Source organism: Thalassophryne amazonica, chromosome 5, assembly GCF_902500255.1.
Source record: "Thalassophryne amazonica chromosome 5, fThaAma1.1, whole genome shotgun sequence".
NCBI classification, from domain to species: Eukaryota; Metazoa; Chordata; class Actinopteri; order Batrachoidiformes; family Batrachoididae; genus Thalassophryne; species Thalassophryne amazonica.
Genome location: NC_047107.1, coordinates 73,268,184 through 73,286,391, shown reverse-complemented (window position 1 = coordinate 73,286,391; position 18,208 = coordinate 73,268,184). Strand labels below are relative to the sequence as shown.

Genomic DNA, 18,208 nt, shown 5'->3' with positions numbered 1-18,208 from the left:
CAGATTCTGTGATTGTCTGTATAATCGTTGTGCACATTCACAACATTAAATTGTTACCTTTTGGCTCATCTATTGACCGTTCATTTGCGCCCCCTGTTGTGGGTCTGTGTCACTACACTTTCCCCAACAGTAGGACCTGGAATGATTTTCCTTTTAATTGTAAACCAAATTATGCATTAACTCAGAACAATTAAACTACATGAAATTTATGAAGACTGAAAAGACTGTTACAGCATTTCAAAAACCACAGCTAAAGCTTGGAGAATATTTGGAAAATCATGGTAACATACCTTATAGTAAAAAGTCACATATTCTTGTGTAAATTCATGCAGCCTAAATCCATTCAAAGCCACAATGTCTTTTTTACAATGAAAGAAAGTCTAGATTAGTGAAAAAAAGTCACATAATCTGTCTAAAATCCTGTTTGAACAGCAGAACGTTTATTTCCAGGAACATAAAAATTCTTACCGTGTTTCCTGAGAGAGCACAGTTCACTTTTCCCCGTTTCTTTTATCTTTCAGGTGTTGATGAAGCCAGCGACGATTCCATGGATTCTTGTCCTTATAAGACTTTTTCAAAGTCTTTCTCGCCATCTTCTCTCTGTGCAACGTCGGGCCGTGACACAGACATGTTGCACAAATCTTCTTTTAAAAGCTTGAAAGCTCTAAAAGTTTGGGATGTCCACATGCTAAGTTTAGTTTAAGCATCGCACAGGAACCACACAGCGTCGCCGCAGCTTCCAACCAGTACTGCTTTACGACAACTGTCGTAACAGCGACGCTTTGAGTGGCATTTTTCCTCCGGGAAACTCAGCGGATCCGAGGAAACTGATTTGTATCTGTAACAAACAGATCAGTGTCTGAGGACCAGTGTTGTACAGTAACAAAGTAAAAATACTTCACTACTGTACTTAAGTACGTTTTGGGAGACTTTGTACTTTACTTGAGTTTTTTTTTTTTTAATTCAGCTTACTTTCACTTTTACTTCACTACATTTCCGACCTTAATTGCATAATTCTACTCCGATACATTTTCTATGCACCATGCCGTTACTCGTTACAAAAAAAAACCCCAAAAAAAAAACAACACACACACACACGAAAAAAGTCGTGTTTTCACCCAGAGACACCACTGATTACTAGTGACTGCAACGAAGTCAGGCCGATTTGTCATGAGGCATGTCCGGTAGGCTTTTTTGCAGTTGAGCACTTGGGGGTGTTGTCAGGAAATGATAATTTCTCTACAGTGATTACGATTGCAGCAGGTCTGTAATCAACTTTTCTGCAGCACGGCTTTGCTTTGAACCTTAAACCAATCGAAGCAGCGATTCGCAGGTCAAAGCAGTGCTTCGATCTACGATTCGTGGATTTTATTTCGCTTTATCCTTTTTTCCTGCTAAAACCCTGAAGAGCATATGTCTGTGAGTAATATTTAATATTTTTTATGTTAAATCGACCTGTTATGGTCTTCTGAAACAGTTGATAGATGTATTTTATAACTTAAAAACGGGACCAATGCTAACGCGGTTAGCATGTCTATGGCGTTTTCAATGTTAAAGGTAGCATTAAGCTGTTCGCATCAGCACGTTTGTGTTGATTTGTGTTCGTTGTCATAAAAGAGTCAAATTGTATGTAAGTATGATTTTTCTACTTCTCTAACTCTCTCTTTGCATAGCTTTGCATGAATTTATATGTTCAGTTAGCTGTTTTTTCAGTTAGCTTTATATACATTTAACTGTTTTCATAGCAATAATACATTTTTAGATTCAGATAGTGTTATTTTAAGTAAATTTTAGATTGCTATCTTATATTCATTTAGCTATTTGCATAGCTTGCATAAATTTATATGTTCAGTTAGCTGTTTTTCAGTTAGCTTTATATACATTTAAACTGTTTTCATAGTGATAAATACATTTTTAGATTCATATAGTGTTATTAAAGTCAATTTTAGATTGCTAGCTTTATATTCATTTAGCTAGTCACATAGCTTTGCATGAATTTATGTTCAGTTAGCTGTTTTTCAGTTAGCTTTATATACACTTAACTGTTTTCATAGTAATAAATACATTTTTAGATTCAGATAGAGTTATTTTACATCAATTTTACAATTTTACTTTGTTAGCTTTATATCCATTTAGCTACTGCTTTGCATGAAATTATGTTCATAGTGATGAATACATTTTTAGATTCAGATAGTGTGATTTTAAGTACATTTTAGATTGCTAGCTTTATATTCATTTAACAATTTGCATATCTTTGCATTAATTTATGTTGTTACCTGTTTTTCAGTTACTTTCAGATTCAGTTAGCTTTATACACACTTACCTGTTTTCATAGTGATAAAGGTTTCGACTGTGATTGTTTTAAGTGCATTTAGATTTGGTTAGCTTTATATTCCCTCAGCCCCAACCAGTCCCAGCAGAAGACTGCCCTCCCTGAGCCTGGTTCTGCTGGAGGTTTCTTCCGGTTAAAGGGAGTTTTTCCTTCCCACTGTCGCCAAGTGCTTGCTCACAGGGGGGTCATTTTGACCGTTGGGGTTTTTCTGTAATTGTTGTATGGCTCTTGTCCTTACAATATAAAGCGCCTTGGGGCGACTGTTTGTTGTGACTTGGCGCTATATAAAATAAATAAATAAATTTGATTTGATATTCCGATTGTTAGCTTACAAGCTATAGTTACATTGCGCTAGATGAATTGTTTTCGGTTTAGATTGAGTCAGATTTATTTTCAGTCAGTTTTAGATTGTTTCAGGTAGGTTTTCCTGGAGCTGCACTCACTTTGGTTTTGATTAGGTTGGCTTTGTGTTTTTGTTGTTGTTGTTTTACAACACAGATACTGTTTATTCAAGTATGGCAGTAGTAGGTCCATGACCTATACAGGATCTAGGCGCTCCCGCCATCACGAGCCTCCCAGCTGACTGGGTTATAGCAGTGGGTAGATGGGACTCATTAGCCCTGTTAAGGCGGTCCACCTAGGGGAAGGAAAACCCTGATGTTAAACCCCCAGCCTGGGTTACTGCCCCCGTGCCTCCGAGGAAGGTTCTTTAGCCAGAGGCTAGGAGAAGGTCACTCTGATGTAAAACCTACAGCCTGGTGGTCGCCACAGCCGTCTCAGCTTGTCTGTGCCACTGTGGAGTGCCACCTTGCCTAAAGAGTGGAATTGGTGTGCGCGAGCTGATGCCCACTTTAAGCAACGAGCGCAGGTGGGAAGGAAAGCCCTGCAGCGATGGGAAGAGGCGAAAACAGCAGGTGCATGATGGCACTGGGAGCTGCAGTCTCAATCCTGCATGCAGGCGGCTCAGGAACTATGGTCGTTTGATTGCTGACCCGAGACAACAGCATCATCCGGCAGGGCCCTGGGTGACCAAGCAGCCCTGTTTAGGGATAGCCCTGCTCGCTCCACATGGAGACAGACCTAGAAAAGGTGGTCTAAACATGGCTTGTCTCACTAGACCCGGTTGGCTCACCGTTGCCAACAGGCATCACTACACATGGTGCGAAAAGAAAAACAAAGAACCTGAAAATTGTGTGCTGGAATGTACGCACAATGATGGACTCAGACAATAGCGATCGTCCTCGAAGACACTCAGCCTTAGTCGCCAAAGAGCTAGCAAGGCTTGACATAGACATTGCTGCATTCAGCAAGGTGCGCTTTGCAGACCAAGGGTCACTCACCGAGGAAGGCACAGGCTACACACTGTTCTGGTCAGGGAAGGCTAAAGAAGATCGTCGACTCTCAGGGGTCGGGTTCATGATTAAGAGCGCCATAGCACATAGGTTACACAGTTTGCCAGTTGGACAGTCTGACCAACTCATGTCACTCCGGCTCCCCATCAACAACAAGGATTTTGCCACTATTGTTAGTGTGTATGCCTCAACCATGCAGGCCGACATCGGAGTTAAGGAGGCTTTCTATAGCGATCTGCACAACCTTCTACAGCGCGTCGACACCCAGGACAAGCTCCTCATCATGGGAGATTTCAACGCCAGAGTGGGCCGCGACTCTGATGTATGGAAGGGCGTGCTAGGGAAACATGGCATAGGCAACTGTAACGACAATGGCCGCCTGCTGCTGGAGTTCTGCTCTGCACATGACTTGACAATCACCAACAGCCTGTTCCAACAGAAAGAGAGATTCAAAGCAACCGGTCCACAGGTCCTCAAACTGGAGCTCTTGCAGCTCCAGTTATTTGCTGCAGCTCCTGCACAAAATAATGAAACTCACCAAACTGGGAACGTCTCATGAGGATGTTGTGAATCCAGGGATGTCGCCGCTGGCGGCGTTTGTGAGATTTCCACAACAAATAGAGCACAGCAGCTTGCTCCGTGTGATCAAGTTCTGCCGTGTAGACTTGACGCCGAGCGGAATGGAAGCTCCTCCTATTTGATGACGCACTGGGGCGAATTTTCGCAGCGAAAGCAGAGCGACACACCGGGCGCTGGTGGTGCGTCCATCGCCAGGTGAGGGAAGCAAATTTGTGGTGTCGCGTGGCATGTGGTGTGAACGCGGCATAAAAGGACCAAAGTAGGGCAAGCCTAGTATGGAAGAACATTGTATTGAAGACATTCCACTGTTGACATTTGTTGTTTTAAATGGTCACCAACACTTTCTGTCATGTGAATGCTGACATAAAAGCAACTTGTGCATTTTTATTGATGGACCACTTGCTCATACACAGTAATCCTTATTATTCTGTCCTATACCTACAAGTTTGTCAGTAATTTTCTTATTCTTATAGCTACGATTCATAAGTTGAATACCTCAAGGAATATCTGTACTTGAAGTGGAATTGAAAAGTACTTGATTTCACAAGTACAAAGCACAGTATTTCACCTAAACCCTTTTGTGTACATTGTTGCTTCCGAAGTATGAAGCCCCAACATACTGACCTAAAGCTTTACTACTGGTGCTAAAACATGTTTTGTGCTTGCAACAATGATACATGCAAAACTACCAATATGCCACAGACCAATTGCAGTTTTACCGGCTTACAGTACTAACGTCCAGTGTGCTTCAAACACTTGTGAGCTGCAGAGTTCAGTGGCTGTAGCTTAGCATGGCGGACGAAGAGCTAATTCAGCCAGCACTGTCTTTGCTGAAGGCAAATGTTTGGGCGCATATTGGATTTTATTATTTGCTGCGTAAGGAGGAGCTTGGCATGACTTATGCAGTGTGCAAAATGAGCAAAATAAAGTCAATACTTCGGAAACACTTCAAATCTGCAAGCCCACATGCTACGCCATCACCCGGAGCTAAAAGAGGGGAGCAGCGGTATCTGCCGATGACTGACCATCGCTTCGCTAAACTGCCAGCCAACTCCGAACAAGCAAAGCAGATAACTCAATTTACATCTAGAATCACTTGATTAACCTTGTAAAGCTGCATTTTCTTAAACATAAAATTTTTTTTAAGTAATATAACTATTTCTCAGAGCTCTTTGAATCGAAAATCGATTCTGGATCGAATCGTCACCCCAAGAATCGTAATCGAATTGAATCGTGAGTTGTTGTACGATTCACATCCCTGTAAACCAGGGCTAAAATTATTACATTAGAGAATATTCTTCATTCCTCCTGCAGCCAACAGACAGGCAATCACCACAGCACATCAAACCCAGGTAGTCAACAAAGCAAATCTTTAAACGATAAGTCGCACTGAAATCATAATTTAAATTTAGGCTGTTAGTGACCATCTGATGATACACCAGTATTACTTTGTGCACTTCTGTGACCGGTTTCAAAGAATATAGCATTTGCAACAAAGAGCTATGGAGACTGCGAAAACAAAGTACTCATGAGTTCTCGAGTGTTTCCGACAGCAGTGACGTAGCTTTTAGAGATGTCACAGCGCAGACTTGAATGGAATGTATCTACTAATGTTAAGAACTGAGCCATAGATTAATTCCAAAGCTTACATAAGTGTGATGTCATGTTATGACGACTTGTTAAGCGGTAACAGTTCATTTTGATGCAGTCACAGTAAAAGCAGCAGCTGTGAGAAGATTTAGTGCACCTGCATGGCCATTAGTCATAAATACAGTCCGTTAATAATTTCCGCTTGAGGCTCAACTTTGTGCACGCTTAACTTTGACAAATCTAAAAAAAAGAAAAAAAAAAAAGAAAAATCTGTGTGATCAGGCAGCCTGTACAAAACGTCATGTAGACATTCCATGTCCATGTTCACTGTGGCAGTAAAACAGCTGAGAGGCGCACGTTAAAAAAGCGTGCTGCTACGCACTCATCTATATCCAAATTCCGACAGACCTTCTCAAAAGACAATACAGTATAGTACAATACAGGTCCACTACAAGTCCTCACACACGGATTGCGCATGATCCTCGGCTGCAGCTCTGCCGTCAGCTCCTCAAGTTATGAATTGTGGCACAACAGACAGAAAGTCCATTATCTCCTGAAAATAAAGTATTCTGACTTTTTTCAATGTAAGAAATCCATCTGCGTGTCTAGGCAGCCTGTGAAAAACAGGGTAGTGGAGACATTCCACGTCCATGTTCACAGCGGCAGTAAGACAGCGTGCTGTGACACAAACAGCGCACCACCACATTAGGTTCCAAAATCCGACTGAAAGGTCAAAAGCTTCGCTATTGGATGTAGCACACAGTCAGCCAGCCATCAGGATGTTTCTGCTTGAACTAAAATGTACGTCATACACCAAGAAATGCAGAGAATGACAGAGCTCAGAATGAGAGGAATAATTAGCAATAAAATACATCACTGACCACTAATTATTAGCGCATGTGCGCAGATAAACTTACAATCATGAGTACTTTGATGTTGTGTTGCTAACTGGTACGTTAAATAACGTGTGACATGTCCTTTAAAGAATGTCAATATTTTTGCTAAAACATGGTTGTCAGACCTCAGAATGTTGACATTTGTATATAGTCATCCAAACCTGAAGTACATGTAATGATTTGGAATTCTATGTCAGTTTATCTCAAAGAGTAGCCTGGAGAGTGCAGACCACTGGTGGCCCGTGAACTAGCCCTAATGGTCTATATGGTGTATATTGCTAAAATACCACATTTTAAATAAACAGAATACTCTAACTTAAAAGAGTTCCTCAAACTGTTTAAAAATTACTCCAAATATGACCAAAAATACTAAATAAAGATGTTGAATTTTACATATGTACATTTTATACTGTACATGCTGAAAATTTTAGCTCCTCGCCACAAACAAACATTTAGCATATTTGTAGGAAGTAATCCTGAATACTGATCAGAAGAATGTTGGTGATGGAGCATACCTGGACTAGGTGGATGAGTGTGGTGAGTATGGCACATCGTAGCATGTTGTGTTCTTCGGATTGCTTCCACAGCAGGGGCAAGTATTGAACCAGACAGCCGACATATGGGCGGATCTGAAATAAAAATATTGAAGATACATACATAATATTATTGCGGGGATTAAAGCAAAAACACTTCTGACTGAATTTTTTTCACTGCCAAATCATAAGCTGTTCACCATCTACCTTTTTATAGAAACACTTTTGTGAATGCATCCAAGGATTTAAGGTAAAACAAGGTGGAGTCAGCTAAGAAAACAGCAAATTGTTCTCTTGCTGAACAAGACTGTATTTCACTCACTAACCATTGCTGCTCTTTTCTAATGCAGTGTCAGTTGAGTTGAATCATACACACTTGATGGAATTGTGTGCCTCACCAGTGGGATCATCAGTTGATTACCATCCGTCGCCGGGAATTTCGGACCATGATGATCAATATTCTCTCGGGGAGGAAGGGCCAGCAGTGCATGGAACACCACCGCTCACTGGTGAGTTGCAGAATGGCTATGCCTCAGCCAGTATGGTCTGGATGTACTTGTTCCAGATCCATGAAGATCCTGTTTCTGCTGCTTCTACTGCAGCTTTGATGATAGATTTAGTTTCCTTCTGCTTACACTCTTGCACTCTCAGCCATTTCTGGAAGGATGCTGCAACAAAACTCCAGCAACTGACCTCAAATGGGTAACACAAAGTCTTCCACCCTCTGTCCTTACATGTTTCTCTAAATTCTGCATACTTGGACAGCTTCATCTCATGGGCAGCATCTATGTAGTCCTCCCAAGGAAAGGTTAATTCTCCAATTACCACTTCTTTGGCACATTCCGACCATATTGTAATGTCTGGATGGAGCAGAGTCACTGCAATCTCTACTGGGAAGCTCCCTTCACCCTCCAGGTCCACTCTGACTTGCTAGTCATTTGCAGAGGAGAGGATACATGGTTTTAAACTGGGGTGGTGTTGCCACATTTCAGAGCCTTCCCTGATGAATGGTACGGGGTGCTCAGCCTGGAAAGGGACATCCTCTGCATTAATGCGTGCAACCCTCCTCTTCACAGCCTCCACTGCTACTTTCAGTACCATGTTGTGCCTCCATGTGTACTTTCCACTGGAGAGTGCAGATGGACATGCACTGAGGATATGATGCAGGGTCCCCTTCTGCCCACAAGCTTTACAACAGACTGGCTGGTCGTCATACCACCAGCTCATGTTTGCTGGTGTTGGTTGTGGGTCATACAGTAGTGTTCAGAATAATAGTAGTGCTATGTGACTAAAAAGATTAATCCAGGTTTTGAGTATATTTCTTATTGTTACATGGGAAACAAGGTACCAGTAGATTCTCACAAATCCAACAAGACCAAGCATTCATGATATGCACACTCTTAAGGCTATGAAATTGGGCTATTAGTAAAAAACAAGTAGAAAAGGAGGTGTTCACAATAATAGCAGTGTGGCATTCAGTCAGTGAGTTCGTCAATTTTGTGGAACAAACAGGTGTGAATCAGGTGTCCCGCTATTTAAGGATGAGCCAGCACCTGTTGAACATGCTTTTCTCTTTGAAAGCCTGAGGAAAATGGGATGTTCAAGACATTGGTTCAGAAGAACAGCATAGTTTGATTAAAAAGTTGATTGGAGAGGAGAAAACCTATACTCAGGTGCAAAAAATGACAGGCTGTGATCTCCAATGCTGTAAATGGACAAAAAAAAAAACAGACGCGTGGAAGAAAACGGAAAACAACCATCAAAATGGAAAGAAGAATAACCAGAATGGCAAAGGCTCCCCATTGATCAGCTCCAGGATGATCAAAGACAGTCTAGAGACACCTGTGTGAAGCTAATTTATTTGCAAGAATTCCCCGCAAAGTCCCACTGTTAAATAAAAGACATGTGCAGAAGAGGTTTACAATTTGCGAAAGAACACATCAACTGGCCTAAAGAGAATGGAGGAATATTTTGTGGACTGATGAGAGTAAATTGTTCTTTTTGGGTCCAAGGGCCGCAGACAGTTTGTGAGACGACCCCCAAACTCTGAATTCAAGCCACAGTTCACAGTGAAGACAGTGAAGCATGGTGGTGGAAGCATCATGATATGGGCATGTTTCTCCTACTGTGGTGTTGGACCTATATATCGCATACCAGGTATCATGGATCAGTTTGGATATGTCAAAATACTTGAAGAGGGTCATGTTTCCTTATGATGAAAGGACATGCCCTTGAAATGGTGGTTTCAACAAGACAATGACCCCAAGCACACTATTAAACAAGCAAAATCTTGGTTCCAAACCAGCAAAATTAATGTTTTGGAGTGGCCAGCCCAATCCCCGGACCTAAATCCAATTGAGAACTGTGGGGTGACATCAAAAAAACTGTTTTCTGAAGCAAAACCAAGAAATGTGAATGAATTGTGGAATGCTGTTAAAGAATCTTGGAATGGAATAACAGCTGAAAGGTGCCACAAGTTGGTTGACTCCATGCCTCGCAGATGTGAAGAAATCATGAAAAACTGTGGTTATACAACTAAATACTAGTTTAGTGATTCACAGGACTGTTAAAAAAGCAGTTTCAACATAACAGTTTTGAGTTTGTAGTGTCAACAGAAGATGCTACTATTATTGTGAACACCCCCTTTTCTATTTTTTTTTTTTTACTAATAGCCCAATTTCATAGCCTTAAGAGTGTGCATATCATGAATGCTTGGTCTTGTTGGATTTGTGAGAATCTACTGAATCCATGGTACCCTTGTTTCACATGTAACAATAAGAAAATATACTCAAACCTGGATTAATCTTTTAGTCACATAGCACTACCTATCTGAACACCACTGTATGTAGAACACCACAGGAATGAAATGCGGAGAGGCTCCATTTTCACAGGACACTAAATTATACATTCCGATGTTCAACACTTTCCCAGGTTGACCACCTTCCCTGTTCACCTTGTCCCGCTGCCACTGCAATGCCCTTCTCTTCTTCTGTCTCTTACTTCCTGTGTTACCATCTCCCATCTTTCTTTTTCTGTGGAGGATGACCACAACTTACGGGGTATTAACCCTAACCCTTGCCAGCCTGTCTGGATTGCGCCAACCAATTCCTTGCATTTGAGTCTTGCCTCAGCTTTTTCCACAGTAGCACTAGCTGTCCACTTCTTACCAGATCTAACCTCTGGCTGAATGTCTCTGAGCAGTGTCCTTCGAGATTCTGAGAGCCATTAGGGTTCTTACTTTGGCTACCTTGAACTCCTCCACTAGTGATCTTACAGGAAGAGTCAACTTTGTTTGGCTGCAGTGGAGGGCAATGTTTGTGAGGCTAATTACAACTCCCAGCCACTCCTTACTAACTGTTGATCTTGTGTTCCATTGCTTCTACGTAGCTAATAGCCAATTTGTACACCGTCAGTGGCCACATTATTCGAGGCATGATCACATACTGAAGGCACCGGACGTTTAACTTGCCAGGCAAACAGCAGTTCAAGACCCTCACTGATCAGTTTAACTGTCTCTAGCACCCTCTTTGTATCTTTCAGTTGCTTCGCAAAGCACCGACCTAGGCTCTTAACTGGTTGTTCCTGGATGGTTGGAATGTCTTTGCTATTAAGGTTGAAATGGAAGTCTATCACTTTTCCTCACTTTAATACTAGACTTCAGGACTTCTTAGTTTAGAATCGCCTTCTTGCCCAGTCCATTAGTTCATCTAACTTGTAAAGAATTGCCTGACTAGCATTGGGACATGGGTTAAGAAGTACCAATTTATCCATGAAGGCCCAAATTGGTGGTAGTTCTTCAGAGCCTTCCAGCGACACCCCTGGTCTCACCTTCCTGCAGCTCTGGTGATTACCGATATCGCTAGCACTAACAGCATAGGTGACATTGCGCAACCCATCAGTATTGCCATTTCTAACCTCTGCCAACTGGTAGTGTACTCAGCAGTGGTGAAGCGCATATAGAAGTTCTTGTAGTACTGTAAATGGACTGCATTTATATAGCACTTTTCCATCTGCATTAGAAGCTTTACAATTTTGCCTCGCATTCACCCATTCACACAAACACACTCACACAGTGAGGTCAGGGTGCTGTCCTGCAAGGCTCACTACACACCGGAAGCAATTTCGGGATTAAGGACCTTGTCCAAGGGCCCTTAATGACTTAGCTGGGATTTGAACCGAGGATCCTCTGGTCTCAAGCCCAACACTTAACTATTAGACCATCACCTCTTCCTCAACTTCAAGCCCTGGTCGACGAAGAGAACCTGTCAGCAATGCAGATTTACAATACTGACGAGACAGGTCTTTATTACAGAGCACTGCCTATGACTACCCTCGGTGCAAGACAAGACCCAAGTGCATCCAATAGCTTCAAGCAGTCTAAGGTCCCCGTCAGACCTTGACGATTTAGTCAGTGTATGACAACTGTATTAAAAACACTGGCATACACAGGCGTATGTCTAATCAATTTTGCAGCTATCACACCATAATGATTTAGTCAGCATATACTGACAGCCACATTTCTACCGAGTGGTTCGGGTTGGTACTGCACAGATACATGCTGGAACAGTTAAGTCTGGCTTGGTTTGCATTTCTACAGCTGGCAGAACCCTTTTGTTTGGCAAAACAGAGTAATTTACCATTATTTTATTTCATTTTTGTCTTGGTGGATCATGTGTTTATTTATTATCATGTGTTTATTTTCATGACATGCAGACTACTGAAGAGTTGACTGATGTCTGTAGTAAACACTGACATGAATGAATGAGGCACTGTGACTTTCAACTTTTAAAATACGCTAATTGTCTTGTTGTGGTGCAATCAGCCGGCATTCTCTGGTTCAGGCTGAGAGACGCACCTGGAGCAGAAAAACCACTGAGGGACTTGCTTTAAAACACTACATTTCTTCAGTCACGACAAGGAATTAAAAAGTATTTTTTGAAGTCATTTTCCAAAATCAGGACACTTTATGTGGATGAATCCAACTGAAACGAATGAACAAGATTAAAACTTTATATTTACTCCGTGTGTGAATGGTTTTAATATATGAAACAGTCTAAACTGTTCACATGACTGCAGCTTTCAGTTGTTAGCCAATCAATAGACAACATCAATGGACATATTTCGACTTATGAGTACCTTACAAGAAACGTGTGTCAACAATCGCATAACCTATCTACCATTTATGGTTGGCATATGCGGGACGTATCAGCCATATGCTGGCATACGTTGAAAATATTGTGCATGCCCAAAATATTTGGAGGTACTCGACGTATTCCAACGTATATCAATGTCCAGTCCCACGGTTATCCGATACCTGCTTTTCTGTCAATGCTCCTGGCATTCAAATCACCAGTTTTGAAGCTTTCTATTGTCTTTCCACAGATTTTGACTCATTGTGTTTGGCTTGGTGCGATTACAAAGCAAGGTTTTGCTTTGTTTTTTTTAGTTCGCAGTAGTTTATGATGGTATATGTCAAAAAACTATGTAAAAAGGAGATGCATATATGTGACACACATTGCATAACAACACAAAACTTAGCGTGCCGTATCTCACCACATGAACTCCAGCAGTGGTGTAACTGCCAAAACATAACATTTTTATGAGTTCCAGAAATCCCCAGAAAAAGGTCAAAATATTATTGTGACACCTGCTAAGACTACATTTAGTCAGGGATAGTGAGTAAAGAAAACTTTATCCAGACTGACGGTTCACAAGGATAAAAGCCCTTTCTGTGACAGATTTTTGTCAATCATTTGCTTAAAGAAAAGGATGCAAAACATGACTAAAAAAACTGGGAATGTTCAAGAGGAAGGTCAAATTTTTAAGTTTTGGAAGTGGATCAAACAAAAATATCTATAAGGCCACTGTAACAGTAAATGGGAGCAGATATCTAAACATCCCTCTCTCAAAGGCTTGCCATATATAAAGTCTCAAGATGGCGACTCAAAAATACTCTAGCTTTACAGTTGTCTCGGGAAAGTAAAAAATTAGTCACTTATAGCTATAGCCAAGCACAAATGGTTCTTTGATAGTGGGTGGTTGGGACAAGTACAGGATGGCAAGTTTTTTCAAACAGGTAGTTAAAAAAAAAAAAAGTCTTTCAGATTCAAAGGGGAATCCGAGTTGTTGATTGCCATTCATCTTGGATTTAGTGGTGAACTATTCTTTACCAAAGAGCAGAACAAATCACTTGTAAGGACTCCATTTCTAACACGTCTGGGTTTAGCTCAACTTTACGTTAAATATTAAAATACAACCTGAAAAGTAAAAAGTAAAATGAATGTGAAAATAATGTCACACGTTTGCTTCCAAGAACAGACATCTCAAATCTTACCTGGATGTTTACTCTTTCAATGACACAGGAAATGACGTGAAGCACCTGCATTTTTGTGTCGCACTCTGTCACCTGCTGCAACAACCGAAAGAGCAGTCCAAAGATGGACTCGAGGTACTGTACGGTGGGAGGACAGTGCAAGAATTACTGAACAGAAACGCTAACCCAGTCAATGCTTGTAATTGGATATAGGTTCACAATAATCAAAAGCTTGCAAGACATTTACTTACGGGAAGAAACTGTTCTGTCCGAAACTCAAAGTCGTCGACAGGTAGTGATGAGTTAAGAATGAAACAATTAAATGGTTTTACAAACAGTTTGACAGCATGCTAAAATATGCATTTGTTTGCTTTGCCACAGATATAGACTTATCACTTCTACACTGCAGAGATGGCAAAAGACAAGCCGACACATTTGTTTTATATCTGTGATGATAGGATATTGAGCTTCAGGGTTGTAGCAGTCTCAATTCGAACCTAGAGGAGAAAAAGGTATTATTACTACTACATCTTACATTAGAGTTAGAAAACGTTCAGACAATATGGAAAATTGTGTGTGTGTGTGTGTGGGTGGGGGGTGTTACACAAGCAAAAAAACAACCACAAAGTGATCCTTAGTTATACTTTCACTTTTAGTTCATTGCAGACAGTATGAAAGAAAGGTATTTCATGTTTTGTCCACACAAAAAGGCCACAGGTGGGATTCAATCCCATGACGTTTTTTGCTGTGAGGCAACAGTGCTAACTACTAAGACACTGTGCTGCTAACCTATGCATACAAGCTTATCTAAATATGATACAGGAAACTGAGGAAAAAAATTAAAAGTTGTATCCCTAATAAATATTAATAAATAAAATTAAGGTGTCCACACAAAATATTAAATACAGCACGTAAAACAAGTCTTGAACACATCACCATTTTTCTCAGCCTTGGACATGCCTGCTGATAGCCCCCCAAGCCCACGGGTTACTTCTACCCCTATGTGCAGGCCGAAACACCGTGCATTAGTGATTGGGGATTCTATCAACCGCAAGGTTAGATTACAGACATTAAATGTATTCTTGGGGCCAGAGCACCCGACATTGCCGCTCACCTTAGGGTGCTAAAGTTGCACAAGAACAGTAAGGCAAAGGAACATGACACTAGATACATCCACATAGTTATTCACATCTGTGCCAATGATATTAGAATGAGACACTCACAGAAATGGACATAGAGAGGATTTGTGACCTCGACAGTAAGATGTGTCAGCATCTATTAATAGTGTCTGGTCCCTTCCCCTCCTGGGGTAATGATGAGATGTTTAGCAGGCTGACATCATTGAATCAGTGGTTGGTGCAATTTTGGCTTTAGTTTCATTGATAACTGGCCTTTTTTGGGAGGTTGCCGTGGCTTGCTGATGCCAGTCGGCTTTCACCCTACCAGGGTGAGTGCCGCCATCTTATCTGCGAACATAGATAGAGCTCTACAGGGAGGGTAACATTAGGACTCTAAAGCAGGCCATGGAGCAGTTGACTAAAGAATATGCAGGACTTACAACTAATGTGAGCACAGAATCCATTAGCCTAGTGGGGAAACTGGCACAGAATACCCACTATGGTGACAGCGCAGTTTATGTGGCAGGTAGAGAAATCCATCAAGTTGAGACTTTGGCCTGTTTCAACAGACATATCAATAGAAAGCATAGAGGGATATGCTTTGCAAACTTAATACTTCTTAAACCAAACATAATTTTAGGCATCTTATATACTACCTCCCCAAATCCCAATAGTCCAATTGTCAATCCCACTGAGGTCCTCAGTTTGGGTCTCATTAACATAAGGTCATTGTCCTCAAAATCACTGTTGATAAATGATCTAATTATGTAACACCACTTAGATATGATTGGTTTATGTGAAACCAGGCTTAAACCTACTGCTGTCCTCCCATTAAAAGGAAGCCTGCCCACTAGCGTACACATTTAGTCATGTCTTTCGTGATACAAAGCAAGGTGGGAGTGTTGCCCTAACTTATAAATATGAGTTTAGCCTACTAATCTGTTGGGGGTCTAAAATATAATTCGCTGGAACATCTGACTCTCTGCTCTGCCCAAGATACTATGTATAGCCAAGGTCAGAAGCATAAAAATCAACCATGTTATTTTGTCATCATATATAGGCCCCTGGGCCCAAATTATGAATTCTTACATAAATTTGGCGAGTTTATTTCTAATTTGGCAACCTGTGCAGATAACATTCTGACTCTTGGTGACTTCAATGTTCATATAAATAAGCCTTCTGACCCCCTATGCAAATCATTTATGGACATTATAGATGTATTAGGATTTCAGGAATGTATTCAGGGTTTGACACACATCTGCGGAAATATCCTGGATTTGGTCCTCCTTTGCGGAATCACTGTCACAAATATCGACATCGTGCGTCTTGTGTCAGTGGTCTCAGATCACTCACTTATTAAGTTTACAATCTCATTGCCTTTTTTTTACTGAAACAAGAACCTTATTCATCATTGCGGTGACACATCAACTCTTCAACTAAGGGCCCTGTCCCACTGGGGAGAGGATTAATCGTGCATGAATTGAGACAAACTGCGGGCGTTCGTTGTCGTCCGCAACAAAAATGGCCAAAAATGATAAATGTCCCAGTATGAATTCCGGATATATTAATAATATATAGCAAATATATGATGAACAATACCGGTTATATAATGCATGTAGTGAGGAAACTGATCTGACACATTGAGATTATCATGGCAGTATTAAGGGTGTATTATGAATGCATCGCGCATGTGTTGCGCGTGCACGGCATCTGCATTGCGGTCATAAAATAAGCGCACTCGCTCCTTTCGGCATCACTATTCACAGCAACAATACATCCTCTGGAGCATTTGCTGGATTTTACAAGTTGATCACAGAGTTAAGGGCCTTTCACACTGCAAGCTTCAGCGCGATGCTTTAACGTCCCCCAACGTGTCGTAACGCCAGGCCGGTGTGTTTCCAACGTGTCGTGACGTCAGACGCGTCGCTTCGGAAGCGGCAAGGGGGCGGAGATTGCGGCTACATCACACTCTGGCTGTTTCCACAATCTGAAAAAAGTTCAGCGATCACCATCTTGAATTTAGGTCACCTGAACCACAAAAAAGCTTTAAAAAACAACAGTAGAACGATTCTCCCATCACCCTGCTGGGAGAAGCTTTTTTTCAGCTACTTTTCGGAGTGACGCAGTCCGAGGGAGGACTGACGACTTGGTGGGATATATCAATCGAACCGCGACAGCGGGCCGACCCGCACGGAGAAGCCAGCCTTCAGGCATCATTCCTGGGCAGACCGAGGCAGGCAGCCATGGGGATGGAGCAGACCCACTCAGTCCGAAATCTCCCACTTTTTGGATATATGCGAAGTCCCAGTTTGCCCATCTCTGCTCTTCAAAATAGGACAAAAGTGTCTTCAGCAACACCACCAGAGTTCAAAGCTGCAGAAGAGACCTTCATCTGGTCCCGAGAATCCAGAATAACATCACCTGCTTCTAAATAAAAGGCTCTTTGAACAGCAACTATTTTATTATTTTTTAAAAAGCTGTTTCATTTTATATTTTAACAATAAATGAACGGATCATTAAACATGTCCGCAAATCAAAGTCAAAAGACATTTGCACAGGTGGAAATTACAATTACATATTTTGACGAAATTACAAGTTTAAATGAGTATATAAAAAAAGTCATGAGGTTTATGTCACAAAAATCCTACTTTACAATCACACTGCAGTCATTGTTAAATTATTTCCTGTTGCATTTATAATAAACATTTGTATTTATTTAGTATCTGTTTTTCTGGTTGAAATGAGATATAAATAATCTACCAGACTTAAAAAATGTAAAAGATTCCATGTTATTTTATTTGTCTAAAAATAAATGTCCAAGGTTCCTTATATTAAACAAGAAATTATCTTATCTGAAACAACAGGTGGTTTTAATTTACAGATGAAAGATTTCTAAAGAACCATTTATTGATTTATTTAGCTATTTTAATTACAAGTGTTCTAAACTTTTTTTTTTAACAGTAATCAGAAATTCTGAAGTAAGAAACAACAAAAAAAAAACCTTTCCAATGATTTTTCTTCAGAAAACTGCTCTATAAATGAGCAGTCCTGTCACACGTTAATGTTTTGTACAGATCAGTGGTTTCTGCACCAATCCATTTTGTATAGATCAGTGGTTTCTGCACCAATCCATTTTGTATAGATCAGTGGTTTCTGCACCGATCTGTTTTGTATAGATCAGTGGTTTCTGCCGAGTCTTCCGTGTTTTGGCCCGAAGTGTCGTTCCTATTGGATAACACGAAGGTACGTCACAGCTCAGAGAGTCGAAAGTTGGAATGGATTGAACTTTGACAGTGTCAGCCTGCCGACAAGCGGCAATTCATGTTCCCGTCAGAAGCGTCGGTTTAGCTCAGCTTTTGACGCGACGCTTCTGACGCGTCTAAAAAGCAACGCGTCTCATTGAAAATAATGCTTTTTAGACAGATTTTTGATGCTTCTGACGTGTCTAACGCGTTCAGTGTGAAAGGCCCTTAAAGGCTAGATGTCTAGAATGAA

The 18,208-nt window shown here is 41.1% G+C and overlaps 1 protein-coding gene across 1 annotated transcript in view; it reads right to left on the bottom strand.

The window, feature by feature from the left end:
- ipo11 (importin 11) overlaps positions 1-18,208 on the bottom strand; it is a 457,504-nt gene that overhangs the window by 215,780 nt on the left and 223,516 nt on the right. The window contains exons 17-20 of the mRNA XM_034170535.1: positions 14,059-14,092; positions 13,847-13,887; positions 13,617-13,733; positions 7,265-7,378 (exon numbers count right to left, since the gene is read on the bottom strand). Coding sequence (XP_034026426.1) covers positions 7,265-7,378; positions 13,617-13,733; positions 13,847-13,887; positions 14,059-14,092 — 306 coding nt within the window. The remainder of the gene's footprint in view (positions 1-7,264; positions 7,379-13,616; positions 13,734-13,846; positions 13,888-14,058; positions 14,093-18,208) is intronic.